General features: G+C 45.2%; 1 protein-coding gene across 1 annotated transcript; it reads left to right on the top strand.

Annotated features, from left to right (window-relative positions):
* The first annotated feature begins 7,191 nt into the window (after positions 1-7,191).
* Positions 7,192-15,824, top strand: S100B (S100 calcium binding protein B). The gene is made up of 3 exons (XM_048869040.2): positions 7,192-7,350; positions 10,973-11,128; positions 13,935-15,824. Exons 2-3 carry the CDS (start codon positions 10,991-10,993, stop codon positions 14,073-14,075), a joined length of 279 nt encoding a protein of 92 aa, XP_048724997.1. The 5' UTR covers positions 7,192-7,350; positions 10,973-10,990; the 3' UTR covers positions 14,076-15,824.
* The last annotated feature ends 3,882 nt before the right edge of the window (positions 15,825-19,706 follow it).

Here is a 19,706-nt window from a genome sequence, read left to right as displayed (position 1 = left end):
TTTTGCAGTTTTCACTTGCATCAGAATTTGTTTAATTTTTTGACCCAACAGTTGACTAAGCCCATTCTGATTGTCTTTACTAAGATCATGCACATTTGCACCTGCCTTCACTTTATCCGAATGACCTGCCAAAACAGGAATATACTTAACTCAGTCCCTCCTAGGAAGTTGCCATTCCATCTGTCTCCCCAAGTGTTCAACATCCCCTTGAAGTATCAGATTTCTCTCACCAAGAAATAGTATGACATGTAGAAGTCACTGCAATATTAAATACCAGTTGTGTTTCTCACCTTCCATTTCCTGCTGCAACTTTTCATCAATAGTCACAGAATTCTTGACAGTTGCGCAGTTCTCTTTAGACCAAGTAACAGTTCATATGATCCTCTGATGCCTCATGCTTCCTTAGTTTAGCTTCCAATTTCTTCCAGTCTGACACACCATTTATGAAATCTAAAAATCGGAGAAGCTGTCTTGGGAGCTGGCCTGGGAAACAGATAGCATGGAAACCAGAATACCGTCTACACAGGCACACACCGTCCAGCTTCAAACGACAGCTTTGCCCTTTTCTAGTACTCTTTTTATATTGGTCATCAGGGAAATGTCACCTGCCATTCCACATGAAAAATTAAAAGCTTCAGATGTCCTTTGAATAGATACTTTCTCAACAAGAAAGTTCAGGGGACTTCGCCACATTACTGGATCCTGCCCCCAGCTGTCTTGTGATGAGCTGTTGCTTGGGACTTCTTTCTGGACTCCTGGTGAGAATGTTGAGCTCGTAGATTCATCATCCATCCGCAAGACAAATAGGAACCGATGGCTCGTTTACATTGTCTGTGCTACTTCTCCCAGCTTTGGAAGTGGCAGAAGTGTTCATCTCGTAAGGTTCTCTTCTGAATTTTAATGCAGACAGACATTGTGGCCATTGATGGGATGGTGTAGGTTTATCTGGTCCTGCCTCAGCACAGAGGGCTGGACCTGATGACTCTTCAAAGTCCTTACAGCTCTTCATTTCTATGATTTTGTGCAGGACGTCCTAAATGATCTTTCTCTTTCCTGACCCCAGGACCAAAAAGCCATTCAGCTAGGCTGGCCTGCTGATGTTGCATAGCATCAACTCTGGTAACCTGGGGTGTTCTCTTTTCAGCCCCTGGCAGAAATTTCTGCTTTTTATGGTAGCACGGTTGAAGGTTCCCATGTCAACAGCAACCCTGTTAATCACACCTTTCTGTTGGTGGTTACATTTTGCCTGTCACCAATATCATCCAGTTGACTACAGTATTAATTGGATATTGGCGACAGGCTTGCTGGTTATTGGCAACATTTTTTTTGCTGTGCAAACCTGTGGGCCCCCAGTACCCTCACTCCATGTGAAAGCCCAGCTGCCAGCAGGTTTGTGGGCTGGCAGCCAGGGATGGAAGCAGTGGGTCCCAGGCTGCAGGCAGGGCTGCTGCCTGGATGCTGGGGCTTTACATGTGGAATGGGGGCCCACAGGGTCACATGGTACTGCTCTCTGGGCTGCATCCTGCCCTGACACCGGGGACCAGGGCTTGGCGTGTCCCAACACTTCCATCCCTGGCTGGAGCCCCGTAAATCTGCTTTCCATAGGGACCGCAGCCACGGATGGAAGTGCTGGGGTGTGTGGTGCCCTGGTGCCAGGGCAGTCCTCAGCCTGGAGAGCAAGTACGCAGGGTTGCAGCCCTGGAAGGAAGCTCTGGGATTTTTCTGGGAGTTTTCACCCAAAGAACTACCAGTTTTGCTAATCAAAAGAATAAGCAAGAGAAATCTCACACAAGCTCTCTCATTACCTTGTTGGCCCAGGAAGAAGGCATTTAAGATTTGCCCATGGTTACTAGTCTGATACTGTTAGCGTAGTAATGAGCATCCTTCTTATCCTTATTCTCATCAAACTGATGGAGCAATAAGCATCTCTCTCACTTCTCATCTGTGACAGAATAAACTGAAATGCATACTTCAGGACTAACCTCCTTTTTGAGGTTGAAGAATTGGAGACGCATGGGAAGGTGTGGAACTGGAGACTGCTCATAACTCTATTTTCAACTGACTCAATTTCTTGCTGGTGTCCCTTGAATATGAAGAAAAAATGCCCCAAAAGCACATTGTTTCCTGGTTGCCTTGAAAGGCAGAGATTTTTCTAATACCATACAAGTAGGAGTGTTGTAGAGGTTGGCATCCTGCCTCCATGTAGCTGGGTAGTGACAATGGGCAATAGCTGGTTCAAATTTAACCGCACACAGCTGGGGGTGCAGGGAAGCAGCACACAGGGCTGCTTGAAACTCTCAGTGACCCTTTCACCTTGTTCACCAAGAAGGGTGCTTGTACTATGTGTCCCCTAACATCAGTGTTGTATATTTGGATGTCTATATGGATATGGGGAAAACAGTGGATGTGATATATCTTGACTTGCAACCTCAGCAAGTTCCCAGATGACATTAAGCCAGGGGGAGAGGTAGATACGCTGGAGGGTAGGGATAGGGACCAGAGTGACCTAGACAAATGGGAGGATTGGGCCAAAAGAAATCTGATGAGGTTCCACAAGGACAAGTGCAGAGTCCTGCACTTAGGATGGAAGAATCCTGTGCACCGCTACAGGCTGGGGACTCAGTACCAATGTGGACACAAGAACAGATGGATATAAACTGGCCATCAGGAAGTTTAGACTTGAAATTAGATGAAGGTTTCTAACCATCAGAGGAGTGAAGTTCTGGAACAGCCTTCCAAGGGAAGCAGTGGGGGGCAAAAGACCTATATGGCTTCAAGTTTAAACTCGATAAGTTTATGGAGGAGATAGTATGATGGGATAACATGATTTTGGCAATTAATTGATCTTTAACTATTCATGGTATATAGGCCCAGTGGCCTGTGATGGGATGTTAGATGGGGTGGGATCTGAGTTACTACAGAGAATTCTTTCCTGGGTATCTGGCTGATGAATCTTGCCCACATGCTCAGGGTTCAGCTGATCGCCATATTTGGGGTCGGGAAGGAATTTTCCTCCAGGGCAGATTGGAAGAGGCCCTGGGGGGTTTTCGCCTTCCTCTGCAGCCTGGGGCACAGGTCACTTGCTGGAGAATTCTCTGCACATTGAAGTCTTTAAACCATGATTTGAGGACTTCAATAGCTCAGACATAGGTGAGAGGTTTATTGCAGGAGTGGGTGGGTGAGATTCTGTGGCCTGCGTTGTGCAGGAAGTCAGATTAGATGATCATAACGGTCCTTTCTGACCTTAGTATCTATGAGTCTATGAGACCTGGGGATTACCGTGGACGAAAAGCTGGATATGAGTCAACAGTGTGCCCTTGTTGCCAAGAAGCCAATGACCTATTGGGCTGCATTAGTAGGAGCATTGCCAGCAGATCGAGGGAAGTGACTATTCCCCTCTATTCGGCACTGGTGAGGCCACATCTGGAGTACTGTGTCCAGTTTTGGGGCCCCCACTACAGAAGGGATGTGGACAAATTGGAGAGAGTCCAGCAGAGGGCAACGAAAATGATCAGGGGACTGGGGCACATGATGTATGAGTATCAGTGGTGGCAGATGACAGAACAAGGAGCAGTGGTCCCAAGTTGCAGTGGGGGAGGTCTAAGTTGGATATTAGGAAACACTATTTCACTGGGAGGGTGATGAAGCACTGGAATGCGTTACCTAGGGAGGTGGTGGAATCTCCTTCCTGAGAGGTTTTTAAGGTCCGGCTTGACAAAGCCCTGGCTGGGATGATTTAGTTGGGGTTGCTCCTGCTTTGAGCAGGGGGTTGGATGAGAACCTTATGAGGTCCCTTCCAGCCCTGATCTCCCATGAGATTATATTTGGGACTCTAACTAAAAAGTCAATTGCTGCTGCTTGCTTTCCATGTTGAGTCTTAACTCCACTCGTTCCAGCTGAATTTACCTTGGAAATTCCACATTATTAATAGGTTTATGGTCGTACCTAGTGGCCTGGCCCAGGAGCAGGGCTCCATTGTGCTAGGTACCATACAAACACAAAGTAAGACAGTTCTTGCCAAAAGCATGAAATCTAAATCTATACCACCTTAACCCTTATGTTTAAAACTATTCCATGAGATGAGGTTAAAAATTCCTGCTAAATACCATGACTACAACTCACTAGGATTATTCATTGAAAACCATGGTTTATGGGTATTATTGCATTTTCTTTGATAATCATTGGAATGCTTTATTAAAATAGAAAATTTATAAATACACAACTTCATTCATAGATTCCAAGGCCAGATGGGACCCCTGTGATCATCCATTCTGCCTTCTGTATAACACAGGCCAGAGAACGTCCCCAAAATAATTCCTAGAGCAGAGATTTTAGAAAGATCCAATCTTGATACAAAAATGTTCAGTGATGGGGAATCATAGAAGGTGAGGGTTGGAAGGGACCTCAGGAGGTCAACTAGTCCAACCCCCTGCTCAAAGCAGGACCAATCTCCAATTTTTGCCCCAGATCCCTAAATGGCCCCCTCAAAGATTGAACTCACAACCCTGGGTTTAGCAGGCCAGTGCTCAAACCACTGAGAATCCCCCATGACCCTTGGTAAATTGTTCCAATAGTTAATTACTCTCACTGCTGAAAATTTATACCACCTTTCCAGTCTGAATTTGTCTAGCTTCAACTTCCAGCCATTGGATCATGTTATACCTTTCTCTGTTATACTGAATAGCTCATCATTAAATGTTTCCTGTGTAGACACTTAGACTGTAATCAATTCACCATTAACCTTCTCTTTTGTTAATCTCAATAGATTGAGCTCTTGGAATCTATCACCATAAGGCATATTTTCCAATCCTTTAATCATTCTTGATGCTCTTCTCTCAACCTCTACAATTTATCAACATTCTTCTTAAATTCTGGCCACCAGAACTGACCCCAAGATTCCAGTAATTGTTGCACCAGTGCCAAATAGACAGGTAAATTAACCCCTCTACTCCTACTCGAGATTCCCCTGATTATGCATTCCAGGATTGCATGAGCTCTTCTTTGAGTGGGCACTCCACTTCAGATGCACATGAACCCCTCTGCCTTTGATCAAAGACTTTTGGTAGCAGTTCCCCTTTTGGCCTTACACATCCTCATGCCCTGTACCAAGGCTACATAGGGCTGCACAGATGAACCTTCCTCCATTCCTTCTCCTCTGCCTTTGGCCAGAAACAGAGTATACCTGTGGGCCTGTTCCCTCTTTTATTAGTATTTTAGCTTTGCTAGTTAGTTCTTAGTACCTTTATAGTTGTTGGAACATTTGTTTTCCCCTTTCTTCTTTTCTTTTCTAAAAAATATAATACACACACGTGTGCACTCAATTTTTTTCTTCTTCTCCTATTGAGGGGCTTGAACAAGTTTCTTCTGTTAGCGATGCTCGGTTCCCAGGGCTTTAAAAGGCACCTCTCTTGTTGAGAAGCAATCCCTGTAGTGAATGGCACTCCCAGTACTGCCCAGTAAGTGCAATGTACTGCCCTAGTCCTTCCAGTTACCTCCTTTAATGCCAATCTCCTTACAGGTTGTGATAGAGAGCCCTGAGTTCTTCTGGCTCCCGCCTCCAGCAGGGTGCAACTTCCTTATTTTCTTCTCATAGGAATTTATTTGGCGGTGCCTCCACCCTCCGCGCTCTTTCCTGGCAGGATCACCACGGCAGCTCGGAAGGAAAATTCTAACCATGGGGCAACCTCCACTTACTTGCCAGATAGCTGGAGACTCCCAAGAAATACTACAAACACACAATAATATAATTCCTCTATTCAATGTATAGACAGGGAGGAAATAGAACAGGGTGAAATATGACTCTCGGGGTCACTGATAATCCTCATGAATTTCCCCAGTCACATGACCGGATAGAGCAAGAGTAAAATTTAGCATCCCATCGGCACACGTACTTCATAGGGGCTTTTGATGTCCTGTGACCACGATATAGTCTAACTACAAGATGGTGACTCACAACTCCATGAAGCATTCTCGGGGTCTGAGATGAAGCTAGAGTCCTCAGCCACTGCGGAGGGCTGACAATCACAGCTGGCAGGCGTCCTCTTCTTGCAGGAGTCACGCTGCTTCTGTTCCCAGGATTTCCCCTCCCCACACAGAGATGCAGGGCTCAAGGTGCAGATTATAATAACTACTAAACTCCTAACTCCTGATCTCCTACCCTAGCACTCTGCTACTCTCACAGACAGCAGGCAGCCCTGAGCTAGCAGCCGGAGCAGAACCTGCCACTTGCGAACTGATTTATCTAGGAGCTGAAGGGCTAATTCAGTCGGGGGGGGGGGGGCAAGTTTTCCCAACAAAACTCTACTCACTGGGTATCACCTTGAAGAGGCAAAGGCCCAGGCTGAGGGTGTTGCTGCCAGACCCCAGAGGACAGTTCTCAGGGGGCCTAATAAAATCTAAAAAAACCCAAACAATGCCTTGACCCTGAAAAAGGAGACGTGCCAGAGACTCCACGAAGTCCACTAGGAATTTTGCTATTACTATGGATTTTATGTGGAAGGTGCAGTATAAACCCCTAAAATAGGCTGTTTCTGCAAGGATTTCAAACTGATTCTCTCTCGTGGCATTTCTTTTCTCAAGCTGGGCAAGAGCAGGAGGTGCAGAGGCTAATGATGTGGGGGTATGTAACAGATATAGTTAACTAAACTGTTTTTGACTTAAAAAATAGTCAGGTTGGATTTGAGTTTTAAGTACTGGTCCTGCCAATGTTTTATCTGAACTTCTTTGGCATCCCTTAAAAAATGTCAATTAATTTTACTTCCCTTGGCTCTGGTTGATGTCCCACAGTACAGCAGATCTGCAACTGCAACACTGCTGTTATTGAGAGTTATTAGCATTAGTAACTATTGAAAAATAAATGTGTGATCCCTCTGTCATTCTTCCAGTTTTAATCCTTGCCTCCACTTTGTCACCAGAGGGCTGGCATATACATTCTATTGCAGTTAGCTAATTCCTCTCCCTTATTTTGTTAATAACAAGAAACCCAGGACAAACTTCTTGTTCGGAATTAAAAAGCTGATTGTCTACTTTTCCTTACAAGAGATCTTTCTTTCGCTGGTACCAGTGTATCAGTTAGCAGCTCCCAGAGCAAACTGATGTGGGATAACAGCTTGCTCAATGCACCCTTGTGTGTATTTCCACCCATTCCAGGAAATCAGGTCCAAGAATCAGCTGCCTCCTTCCTACCCCCACCTCCTCCTCAGGTCCTCATTGGCTGCTGCTGTTCTGCAGAAGTACAGCATCTTAGTCGATGGACTTCTCCACTCCCCCACAGATGAAATAAGAAGCTTCCCCCTGGCTGGCTTAGAAGACATTGCTCTGATTCCAGCAAAAAGTGGGCGCAGAAGGAAGGTGAGTAGCAGAAATAATATGATGGTCTTTAGAAGGAAATGACTTTGTTAGAGAATGCTAATTCTGAATATTTATGCAGGTGGGTCACATACCAACCTAATTATTGAAGTAGGAGTCATTTCCCTCCCTCCTCCCCCACTTTGGAACCTTCAAACCATTGGGGTTTTGTCAAACTAAACACTTAAAAAAAGAAAATAAGGGGAGGGAAGCAGCAGCCAAAACAGAGTTGTGGCACACTTTTCATGCATTTTGTTATGTCTGCAAATGTCGTCAAATTAGACAGTGATACAATGTAATTGTGTCCGTCAAGCAATTTCCATTACAACATGAGCAGGGAATATTGATTTGAATAAATGAAGAGCAGTGCTAGTTACTGGCTGTAACTTTTCCAAAGAGCATTAATTGTATCTAATTTAAGCCGATTTGCCCGTTCTCTTGCTCCTGTGGCTGAGAAAGATTGGTCTATAATAGCAAGTTACATCATGAGGCAAGTCCTTAGCCTCTGATGTAGTAGCTCCTTTAAAGTCAATAGAGCAGTGCTGACTTGCACCAACAAGGATCTTCAAGCACCACGTTTTTTTCCCCAACAAAAGCAAAGTCTGCTTTTATTTTGTTAAGAAAGGTTTTAGTTAATATCAGAGTATTGTGAAACTTTGGGGGCTAATTTTTCTACATCTTTTCCCATTACCTCATAATCTTTTAAAGGGGGTTTATTATCTATATGAAATCTATAGGGAACCTGGAAATCAAATATTTATGTAACTTCAGGAGGTAAGGACATACATCACTTAAATTCTATCGCTAGCATAATAAATAGCATATCAGAAGCAGGTGCAGAATGAAGGGAAATGAGCATATTTGCTTGCAGTTAGTGCTTATGAAAACTGGATCTCATAATGTACTGTTGGTTCAGGGGGGATAGAGACGTTCAGTGATCGGGTAATAAAGACAGAGCCAACCAAATCTGAGAAGTAAAAGGAAGAAAAAGCTGGAGAATAGAGATGATTATAAAGAACTTTGTGAAGCACCGAAAACAAAAATGTACAAAATCCAGCAGACTAAAAATGGAGCAAATCAGCTGCTCAAAGACTCAACATAAGAAGTAACAATAACACATGCTAGGAACTAAGAAAACTCACATGTGTAAATAAATATTTACACCCTGCGGTTCCCCATTGCTATGTAATTGACTAAGACAGGTTCTTGTGATGTGACAAAAATTGTAAGCTTTTTCCTTTTGAAGTAAGAAAGGATGCTTTTTGATAAGACAAGGTCACACTAGAGTAAGAACCTAAATAGATAAATCTCAGCACAGGAAACTGGAACTGTGATTCTGCAGCAAATTTGGGGAAAAGATACTGTGTTGGAGACATATACACTGTTTTCATACTGAGGGCAGTATTTGCTATATGTGATTACAATCTCCAAAGGGTGAAAAAACCAGAACCTCAAAAAATACCATGATTGAGGTGATGTGTTGCTCAGGCAATTGGTGTAAGTCTGTAGTTCCCAATTTGTGGGCTGCAGACTGTGGTTCATGGAGCATTCCTGGTGGTCTACAGAAAGCTGGCGATTCCCACGGGGCTGGTTGTCCTTGTTCCCAGCTGTTAAATTGCACTTAAAAAAAGCTAAAAATCCATTAAATACTTTCCTATGTAAGCAATGGCCATAGTTGCCACGGGAATATGTTACATGGTCACAGATGGTTTCAAAGATTAGTTCTTTTGCAGTGTTAGTAGTCTCTGGATTGAACAGATTTTTATTTTAAAGAGCTAGGCCGGAAACTGAAACCTGGCCAAAATGTCTCTTTGAAAATAGTTTTGTGGCACTTCAGTTGACAAACTGTTTTTCAGACCTTCACTTTGCTGCTTTTTTCCCCTTTTTTCTGTCAGTGCTGACGATCTTCCCTGATATCTTGGGGTGAAATGCTTCTCTGTGGTTTGGTGGCCCATCCGCTGAAAAGCAGGGCAGTCAGTACCATTTTACAGAAAAAAATCAATTAATCATTGATGTATTGGTGAGAGTTGTGTATTTTGACTATGTCATATTTACGTCTTTTAACAGCCTGCTGGCTTTTATGTATTTATTGTACTCTGCCAAAGTGGAGATCAAGGTACAAAACTTGTGTTCACGCTTCAGGGAAGTCTGGGAATTTTCCGGACAGATAGCAGCTATTCCCTCCCCAACTCCCCACAGTGCACTCTTCTTGAATATAATGGTGAAATTGAAAAACCCCTATGTCTATGTTACCCAGTAATCCTCCCTTCAGAATGTTACTTTTTGTTAGTGATGCTGACGATAAGCTAATGAATATATGGACCATCTGGTACTGCAGGGTACCTCCTTTTTAACAATAGGTCTGTGCTGACTCTGTTTTGGCAATATACAAATATTCTGCTTGTTACCCAAGGTCTTAAAGTAAGAACAATGTCCCACACGTGTTTCCCAACCTTAAGCTACATCAATTGAAATAAGTTGATTTCAACTGGGAGGAGTGGTAGATACGCTGGAGGGGAGGGATAGGATACAGAAGGACCTAGACAAATTGGAGGATTGGGCCAAAAGAAATCTGATGAGGTTCAATAAGGGTAAGTGCAGGGTCCTGCACTTAGGACGGAAGAACCCAATGCACAGCTACAGACTAGGGACCGAACGGCTAGGCAGCAGTTCTGCGGAAAAGGACCTAGCATAATAAATAGCATACTAGGGGTGACAGTGGACGAGAAGCTGGATATGAGTCAGCAGTGTGCCCTTGTTGCCAAGAAGGCCAATGGCATTTTGGGATGTATAAGTAGGGGCATAGCGAGCAGATCGAGGGACGTGATCGTTCCCCTCTATTCGACATTGGTGAGGCCTCATCTGGAGTACTGTGTCCAGTTTTGGGCCCCACACTTCAAGAAGGATGTGGATAAATTGGAGAAAGTCCAGCGAAGGGCAACAAAAATGATTAGGGGTCTGGAACACATGAGTTATGAGGAGAGGCTGAGGGAGCTGGGATTGTTTAGCCTGCAGAAGAGAAGAATGAGGGGGGATTTGATAGCTGCTTTCAACTACCTGAAAGGGGGTTCCAAAGAGGATGGCTCTAGACTGTTCTCAATGGTAGCAGATGACAGAACGAGGAGTAATGGTCTCAAGTTGCAGTGGGGGAGGTTTAGATTGGATATTAGGAAAAACTTTTTCACTAAGAGGGTGGTGAAACACTGGAATGCGTTACCTAGGGAGGTGGTAGAATCTCCTTCCTTAGAGGTTTTTAAGGTCAGGCTTGACAAAGCCCTGGCTGGGATGATTTAACTGGGAATTGGTCCTGCTTCGAGCAGGGGGTTGGACTAAATGACCTTCTGGGGTCCCTTCCAACCCTTATATTCTATGATTCTAAGTTTCCACAGATGGTCAGCTCTTTGCTGGCGTTATTTCCTTAAGTGCTCATTTGGGGCCTGATCCAAAGCCCACTGAAATTTATTGGCATCTTTCCATTGACTTCCATGGGCTTTGGATCAGGCCCTTGTGGCATAACACTTTTGGGCCAAGGGTTGTATAGTTGCACAGAGAAGGCAGAAAGGCGTTTAAACCCCCCACACGCTGAGCTTAACATGGTGTTTCCTCCCAATCCCTTTCATTTTAGGCCAGTGCCACTGTAACAATGTCTGCTCTGGAAAAGGCCATGATTGCCATCATTGAAGCTTTCCACCAGTACTCGGGAAAGGAGGGAGACAAACACAAGCTGAAGAAATCTGAATTAAAGGAGCTCATTAATAATGAGCTCCCCCATTTTTTAGGCGTGAGTATTGCCTTTTGAACAATGAATTGCCCTTTACTCTATTGTGTACCAAATGTCGAGATGCCTGAAGATGTTTACTGTAGCCTTCAACAGTTCTCAGCGCTCATGTTGTTTGTTGAAATAGTTTTAGCTAGCAGGCTGCTTCCCGTGGCAATGGGAACAGTACATATACTCAAGCTGTGACTGTCAAAGGGCTCAGTGCAATGGACTGCTTCCAGTACTTCAGCCTTTGTCTTGTGCTATGTTTCTTGGGGGTAGGGAAGCGACTGTCCTGATTTAATGGCTACTCAGAGGGTGGGCAATAAAAGGGAGTTAGCTCATTCAGAAGGCAAAGCATATCCCCTCTGGATGGCAGGCGGCTCTCTCTCCGTGGAATTCTCTTTTTGCTTTTCTTGTGTATTTCCCAGGTGCTTATATGTGAGGGGCCAGACTGTATGTATCAAGGTCCAGTCACCTGTGGAGGAAAGCACAAGGGCCCAGATCCCCAAATTTAGGTACCTAAATTGCAGCTTTAGTTGCTCCTCTGATCCACAAAATCCCTGCTCAGCTGATGCCCAGTCCTATAGATGCCTAAATTTGTACTCTAAAAGCCCCCTAGGTACCGATGTTTTTGCCCCTGTGCATGTGCACTGCTATTTCAGGCAGGCGTCTGGATGCCTGTCTCATGCCTAAGCCCCAGCACCATGCTCGAACCCAACGGAGGGAGGTGTTGCTCACCTGTAGGGGTGCTCAGAGCATGCATAACTCCACACATGTGGCAGGAGGAAGAGGCAGGGACTCCCTTCTGACCTTTAGCGCAGTGGTTAGGGCACTTGCCTGGGCAGTGGGAGACCCAGCTTAGTTCCAACCTCTGCCTGAAGAAGAGAAGGCATTTGAACAGGGGTTTCCCATGTCTCAGGCGAGTGCCATAACCCCTGGATTATAGTCACTCTCTCTGGCCCAGTGCATACTGTATTTAGTCATTGATACACAGTGGAACAGCTTCAAGATTGAGAGAGCCCCAGGTGAGAATATCTCCTTGTCCAGTGGTTAGAAAGCAGAGGTGGGAAACTGCTGTTCAAATCCCTTCTCCTCATCAGCTGGGGGTTGGAAATCAACTGGGGTCTCCCACATTCCAGCTGAGTGCTCTAACCACTGGGCTAAAGCTAAGGGAGGTGTCCACCACCGCTCTCTCCACCCTTCTGTTTGGTGTGGAGTTAGGTGTGCACCAGGGCCATTCTCGCAAGAAACAGCTTATGCTGACTCCAGGAGAGGGTTCTGGCTGTGTATCCAAAGCTGAGGTAGGAGCCTCCCTCCAGCCTGATTTAGCCATGACCCAAAATCCATTTGAATGACAAAAAAAGAAATAGTCACTGCATGGTGACTTGCCTGCCCGGTGTGACTGTTGGGGAATCTCTCGAGACATCTAGATAGACTTATGTGTAGTGCTGGGGAGGAGCCGGTGGTCGTGGTACATGTAGGTACCAACGACATGGGGAAGGATAGGAGAGAGGTCCTGGAGGCCAAATTTAGGCTCCTAGGTAAGAAATTGAAGTCCAGGACCTCCATGGTCACATTCTCTGAAATGCTCCCAGTTCCATGCACAGGGCCAGTTAGACAGGCAGAACTGCAGGGTCTCAGAGTGTGGATGAGATAATGGTGTAGGGAGGAGGGGTTTAGATTTATTAGGAATTGGGGAAGCTTTTGGGAGAGGAGGAGCCTATACAGGAAGGATGGGCTCCACCTAAACCAAAATGGGACCAGATTGCTGGCGCTTAAAATTAAAGAGGTTGTAGAACAGTTTTTTAAACTAAGGGCTAGGGGAAAGCAGACAGGTGCGGAGGAGCGTGTGGTTTGGACATCCCTTAGGAGGAGAGGATGGAAAATGATAAAATACAGGGAGGATCTGATGAGAAACAGTCAAATGATAAAAAGTCCCATTCAATTACATCATGTGGGGGACAGCCAAAAAATGACAAGTTTTTAAAATGCTTATATACCAATGTTAGAAGTCTAAATATTAAGATGGTGAACTAGAGTGCCCCGTATTAAATGAGGATATTGATATAACAGGCATCACAGAAACCTGGTGGAATGAGGATAATCAATGGGACACAGTAATACCAGGGTACAAAATATATCAGAAGGACAGAACAGGTCGTGCTGGTGGGGGAGTGGCACTGTATGTGAAAGAAAGCGTAGAATCAAATGAAGTAAAAATTTTAAATTAACTAAATCGTACTATAGAATCTCTATGAATAGTAATTCCATGCCTGTGTCGTAATGTGTGTCCTTGTATTAAAGATCCTGGGAAGACATGATTCTTCTTTGCAGACCCAGAATATTTGTATTGAATAATAGCCAAATTGTAGCCCATGTGTCGATCATTTAAGAATGAGCTTCTTTTCTGCTGTTACAGCATTTCCAGTCAGATTAGATTTAAATGTCCACCACCTTAATCTTTCCACGGAAAAACAAACCGTTATTCCAAAGTGGTTTTACATATTGGTCAATGCAGTAAACAAAAGTGGCAGACCATTCCTACTTCATGTGGGTCTCTGTTGCAAGGTAACTGCATAAGGAACCACAGTCCTGTGCCAATGCTTGGAAGGCAACATGGAAAACAGATACATTACGAAAGGGAAACTTCTTTGGATGTGTTTTGAATAAACACTGAATGATGAGACTACCCAGTATGGTGACATCTACTGTACTGTCTATTAGCTCCATTTGAAGACAACCAGATTACGAACCAGGACTCCTAAATCCTATTCACAGCCCTATCCCTTGTTCACCAGCTTTAACTGCTCTTTCTTGTTTTGGTTAGGAAATTAAAGATCAGGAGACAGTGGATAAGGTGATGGAGACACTGGATGCCGATGGTGACGCTGAATGCGACTTCCAGGAATTTGTAGCCTTCATTGCCATGGTCACTTCAGCTTGTCATGAGTTCTTTGAACATGAGTGAAACATCAGAGAAGCAACCAAGAACCTGCTGTGTGTGATTTTAAAGCTAGAATATGAATTCTAATTTAGAGATACCAAGCCGGTTTAGGGGCTACTAGGAGTGAGTCTGCTAATCCTAAGTAGTTTTAGTAAGATCAGTGTGCTTTGTGAATGGAAACATATAAATGTCTTTTAAAGGGCTGTTTGCCAGTGCTTGCCTAGCTCTTAAGCAGCATGTGTATTATACCTTATCTTTAACTAGCGTGCACAGCATTCTCCTGCTATGTGCCTAGATATATACACAGATTCAGATGCAAGTAGATAGACCTTCCAAAGTCATCCAAGTTTTATTGTAAAGGTTGTTTTTGTTTTTGTTTTTTTTAAAAAGGGGGGTTAGTAAGTAATAAAGGGACTGGAGAACAGAGACCTAATCGAAAGCTCATTGAACTAAATGGCAAGACTTCTTCTGACTTCAGTGAGCTTTGAATCAGACTCAGTGGGCAATACGAATGGTGAAAGAACAATAGATAGGATGCTCGCTAATTACTCAGTGGCCACACTACACTTGCATGAGCATTTTCATTTCTCAGCAGCTTATTTATCTTCAGCAGTATTGTTTTTAAAAGGCATAGCAGGTAACATTCTAGGCTTTTTCTCTTATTTTTAACTCTTCCTACTGTTTAACTACTAGCAGAAATAGGTGCTGGGGCACTCAGGGCACATAAACCTACTGTGATAATGAGAGAGCTGAAAAAAATAGGCTCGAGACAGCGGTACATTTAGACAGTGCCCCCAGTATAAAGTTACCCTGACTGATCGCTGGGAAGGAAGGAATGAAAAACACTATCACGCTACTGTTGTGGGCTAGTAACATAGCTATTGGATTGGGTTTTGTGTTGGTGGTGGGTCCTTGTACCCCTTTCAGAGATCCAGGAACCTCAGATATCCTTCACCCATTTTAACCATTATAAAAATCCTGCTCCACTGATCCTGACTGGTCAGAACAAGATGTACATCTCCACGGGCCATCTCCGAATACTGACTCTCTAGACTAAGGCTTGGTCTACACGTGGAAGTTATATTGGCATAGCTCCCTCTTTCAGGGGTGTGAAAACTGCCATACCCCCCCCCCCGCGTAGATACAGCTGTGTTGACAGAAGAGCGCTGCTTCCTTTGCTGCAGCTAATGTTCGGGGAGGTGATATTCCTATACCTACAGAAACCCCCCTGCGGGGTCTCCATTACAGGGCTCTGCTGCACAGTTTATGCTGATACAGTCTCCATGGTGTAGACATACCCTAACGTTCCAAATGTGCTACTGAATTCATGGTGCAAGCAAGCAAACTCAGCTCAAAAGAGTCGGCCACAATTTAAATTTCCCCATAGCTCAGCAGCGGGTCAGTGTTAAACTTTAATTCTGGTCTAATGAATATTGAACAGTAAAAAATTAAATTAAATTAGGGAGTCACTTTAAGTTTGCCAGTATGATATTATCTGGATGGCCTTGATTTCCATATTAAATATGTGTATATATAATTTCTGGGATGTTTAGAAATAGTGTTTCAAATTCTAAATTTTATATTTGGATATAAAGAATGCAGAGTGAGGTTATCACTTTATACATTTTAAATGTTCCATAATTTGATTTTACAAAATGCCCTATGTTTTATGGAAATGAAGCTATCTTTTCTATAGTTCCTTGCTAAGAACATGCATGTAGGAAAGGTACTGCCCTACATTCGGATTCAAATTAAAGCAGCAGCTCTAACCAAGTGATTGTGGGGTTTATTTTTAAGTTCAGTTCTTTAGAAAAAAGTAAATTCGCATTCAGTGTTCCCACCATCATATTTTTGACATCTTTGGGAATTTTTGGTTCTATTATTTTTCAGCCCTTTTGATTGCTAATGAAGGCCCCGATCCTGCAGCAGGATCTACGTGGGTGCAGCCCCGCTAAAAGTTATTTATCAGTCAGTTTCTGAGAGTAGGATACGTGTGTCCCCCCCTCATTAACTCAGTTTGGGTTTTGTCTCCCTCAAGTGGCTGGTCCCATACAAGGCCTTTGAGTCTGTTACAGGCTCCAGCTACCAGCTGGATTTACTCATTTAGCTCAAGCAGTAGCAGTTCATGTGTGACCCTTTTTAGGTGAGAGGGTTCCGGGTCAGTCCTTGCTGCTGACCGTGGCAGGCAGTTGTCACAAATGGTGAGCTGGGAAATGCATGGTGATGGATCACTGATGTGTGGGGCATCAGACCCTCCAAAATAGCAGTTCTGTCAATCCTTCCAGCCTCAGGTTAGGCATTGTCCATAAAGTACCAAAAACCCAGCTGAGGGACCATTACAACCCTTTCAGTGGTAACATCTGTCTCTATCTACAATGTTTACAATAGTGTTCCTAGACAGTAAGAATTGAAGGTATTATACGTTCATACCCCTGCAGGTACTGTGTGACTGATAAAGTACCACGTCAGCAGAACAGGTGCTCTCTGGGGTAATTGTTCTCTCAATTTGCATGAACTGGGAAAGAGAATCAATGCAATTAATATGTAGAGACCTCTGAGTACCACATGCAGCTATAATAAATTCCTAGTAAAACCAGCACCTAAATACAACCCTATACAGCCACATCAGGGTTGAAATGCACAAACTGGTGAGCGGGGCATTGCAAGACTAAACAGGTTAGGACCTTCCAAAAATGGTTCAATTGCATATTATACTAGTGGGGGAAAACATCTGATCCAGATTTGCTGGAGTGGCTGAGACGTGCTCAGGGATGCTTCACCTGCCACGGAGCGGCCAATGGCCCCCCAGGCCCTTACAGCATCAGTAGAACAGTCACAATCCCTTTTGCTTGGCCATGCCCCCTATGCTTGGTGGAGAGGGATGGCCTAGGAGCTGCATCACCAATCATATGGCACCTGGGAATTCCCCTGGATGCCAGTTACTCTCGCTTTGGTTGCACTGGAGGGGTGCAAACCAGACTTAGAGTACGAACACTGATCCTATCTGAATAATTGTTGCTAATGAGGTGTTTCCCACTCTAGACCTGATATTGTCAGCAGTCTTCCCTTCATTCTTTTTGACTCTTCAAATTAAAATAACCCTAAAAAGAAAATGCTATGCTGGTAGGAGCATTAATTACGTGTTAGCCCTATTTACCCACCCTTTCTGGGAGGCGGACAGGGCATTGACTGTGAATTAGGAGCCTAGACTTACAAGCAAGTCCCTTAGCCTTTCTGTGCCTCAGTTTCCTTGTCTATAATAACTGAGTCTCACCACACTTGACTAATGCATGTGAGAGATACAACCCCTGCCAGCGGAGCAGCTTGGTAAGACTGTGGGACGTTAACAGAGGTCTGGACTGTGGGGTATTTCTTAGAAAGAGATGTCTTATGCAAACAAGCCACCTAAATAGAAGGTTCTGCTGAGTAGGTCACTCGGCTGCTTTGTAAAAAGGTTCTGAACGTTCAGACAGTTGAGCGAGCTGACTGATTTGTACTGTTTGACTGCAGTGCTGGCTAGAGCTGCAAGAATAAATAAGAATCACACCAACATGGGGAAGAACAGTGACTTCACAGTTCTCAGCCACTGCTAACAAACTCCTGCTCTGTAAGTTTAAACTAGTTTTTCAAACCACTGGGAAAATGGAAAGAGAGCAGAATCCTCTGTGCAATGTCCGAGTATGTTTTCAGCAAGCAGTGGTAGCAGACATTTCCATTGCTATGGTGCCCTATTCGTCGAACAGAAGGGCTTTGATCCTTGCACTAACGGTGACAAAATAAAGTAGGCAGAAAATTGGATTCTCCAAGGAGGGTTTTCAATCCTTGGAGCAAAACACCAAGAACCAGACTAAATAAATCACGGCACATACAGCATGGCTGCTTTAGGACAGCAGGCTGGCTGGGGGCTGGATCAGTGGACTGTGTTTTCCTCTGTTAGAGAGGGGAGAGGTAACGTCTTTTGCGAGACCAACTTCTGTTGAGACAAGCATTTGAGCCACCCAGCGCTCTTCTTCCGAGGACAACCATTCAGATTTTCCACTGGTACCTTGAAAATTGTGCAGGCACTTTCCATTGATTGAAAGGAGAGAACTGGTGGGGCCTCTGAAGAAGCCTGTCTCGTCAGGAACAGGATAATGTTACTTGGAGGGGGTCTGGGAGGAAGCCCTCAGCCAGGCACCAGACGTGCCCAGGAAGGGCAGGCCCCAGACAGCTCCCAGCTGAGGGTGAAAGGCTCTAGCCCATGAGGCCCAGCTCAGCTCTCCTCACACTTCTGGGTGGGTGAGCACAAGCCCAGCACTGACCCTACTGCCCGGCTGGGCCCCTGCAGCCCCAGCTCCCGCTGCCCGTCAGAACTGGCTCTGGCTACGCCGAGGAGCAGGACCCAGGGGTAAAGGTCACTCACGTCAAATCCCAGAAGGCAGGTGGGGAATCGCAGCAGGGCGGTGCTGCTCCTCATGGCCCTGGCTCTCCCTTGGCTCCGGACTGGATCCAGAAGTCGACGTGCTGTGGGAGAAGGAGGCAGGTCATGGTCAATGTTCTGTACCAGTGAGCCCCTTCCCCTCGCCCACCCCCGGGGCTAATCCTCAGGGGCCAGGGTGGAATATGGGACTTCCTGAGAGAAGAGCCTTAGAAGGGCTTTTGCTCCTCTCAGGATTCGGAGCATGTCCTTTGGGTTTTGTCCCACTTCATCAGAGCCTGGGACGATACATGGTCAGGCATTGTGGACCCATCCCCTGCCTCCATCATGAGGCAGGGGTTCACAATCCCTGCCCACATCCACAGCTCTCTGGGTGATGGGGCTGAGAGGAGAGATTCACCAGCTTGTTTGCTGCTCCCTTAAACCCGATTCTTTAAGGGACTAAGTCATGGAACAGGGTGGGCTGCCCCCAGCCCCGTCTCCTCCCTAACTGAGCCAGATGACCCAGTGGCTTGCTGCTGCTGATGCTCTGCCGGCTATTACACACACACACTCTGGGAAGGGCAGGGGTTGTTCACAAAGCAAGAGACTGTCCTATAAACACAATATCCTTTTTTAAAATGTCATGATCTTGGGGCCAATCTCATGATTTTGGGGAGTCTGATTCATGACGTTTGCTCTCTGAAAATTGGCCGGACTGGGCTCCAGAAGGCCTCTCCCCACTCCCTAGGGTAATTCCCTGCCTTGGCTCATGTTCCGTTTTCACCCCAAGTGGGTTCAGGGGTTTGCAGTTGTCTCTGATGGTTTCCACTGATAGACTTGGGGTGGAGCAAGGCTACACAGGTAAGCCTTGCATTACCTCACCGGCTATCAGGGGAGGGGAGACAACATAAGAACGGCCATACTGGGTTAGACCAAAGGTCCATGTGGCCCAGTATCCTGTCTTCTGACAGTGGCCAATGCCAGGTGCCCCAGAGGGAATGAACATATCACCCTTCTGCCAGGTGGAGCCAACCGCAACTAGAGCCAGGTTCAATATCTAGGGGTCCTTTCCATTGATACAACACAGAACCGGCTTGAGCCCCCACCCCGTAACCTGGGAAATTTACACATCAGCCCTGGGCACCTGTGCGAGGCAATACTTCCCCACTCGCAAGCACAGAGTCTGAGTGTAGAAAAGACTTGTAATTAAAAGAGGGAAGTAACTCGCGTTAATTTGGGGAAACACCACAAACAGG

The sequence above is a fragment of the Caretta caretta genome, chromosome 11 (assembly GCF_965140235.1).
Source record: "Caretta caretta isolate rCarCar2 chromosome 11, rCarCar1.hap1, whole genome shotgun sequence".
Lineage (NCBI taxonomy): Eukaryota > Metazoa > Chordata > Testudines > Cheloniidae > Caretta > Caretta caretta.
Note: the sequence above shows the minus strand (reverse complement) of the source record. Positions and strands in the feature narration are given on the sequence as shown.

What these genes read in the sequence shown, in the direction of transcription:
- S100B (XM_048869040.2), top strand. Translation starts at nt 10,991, where the DNA reads ATGTCTGCTCTGGAAAAGGCCATGATTGCCATCATTGAAGCTTTCCAC. An exon ending in AGCTCCCCCATTTTTTAGGC is followed by an intron (nt 11,129 to 13,934) that starts GTGAGTATTGCC and finishes TGTTTTGGTTAG; the next exon opens with GAAATTAAAGATCAGGAGAC.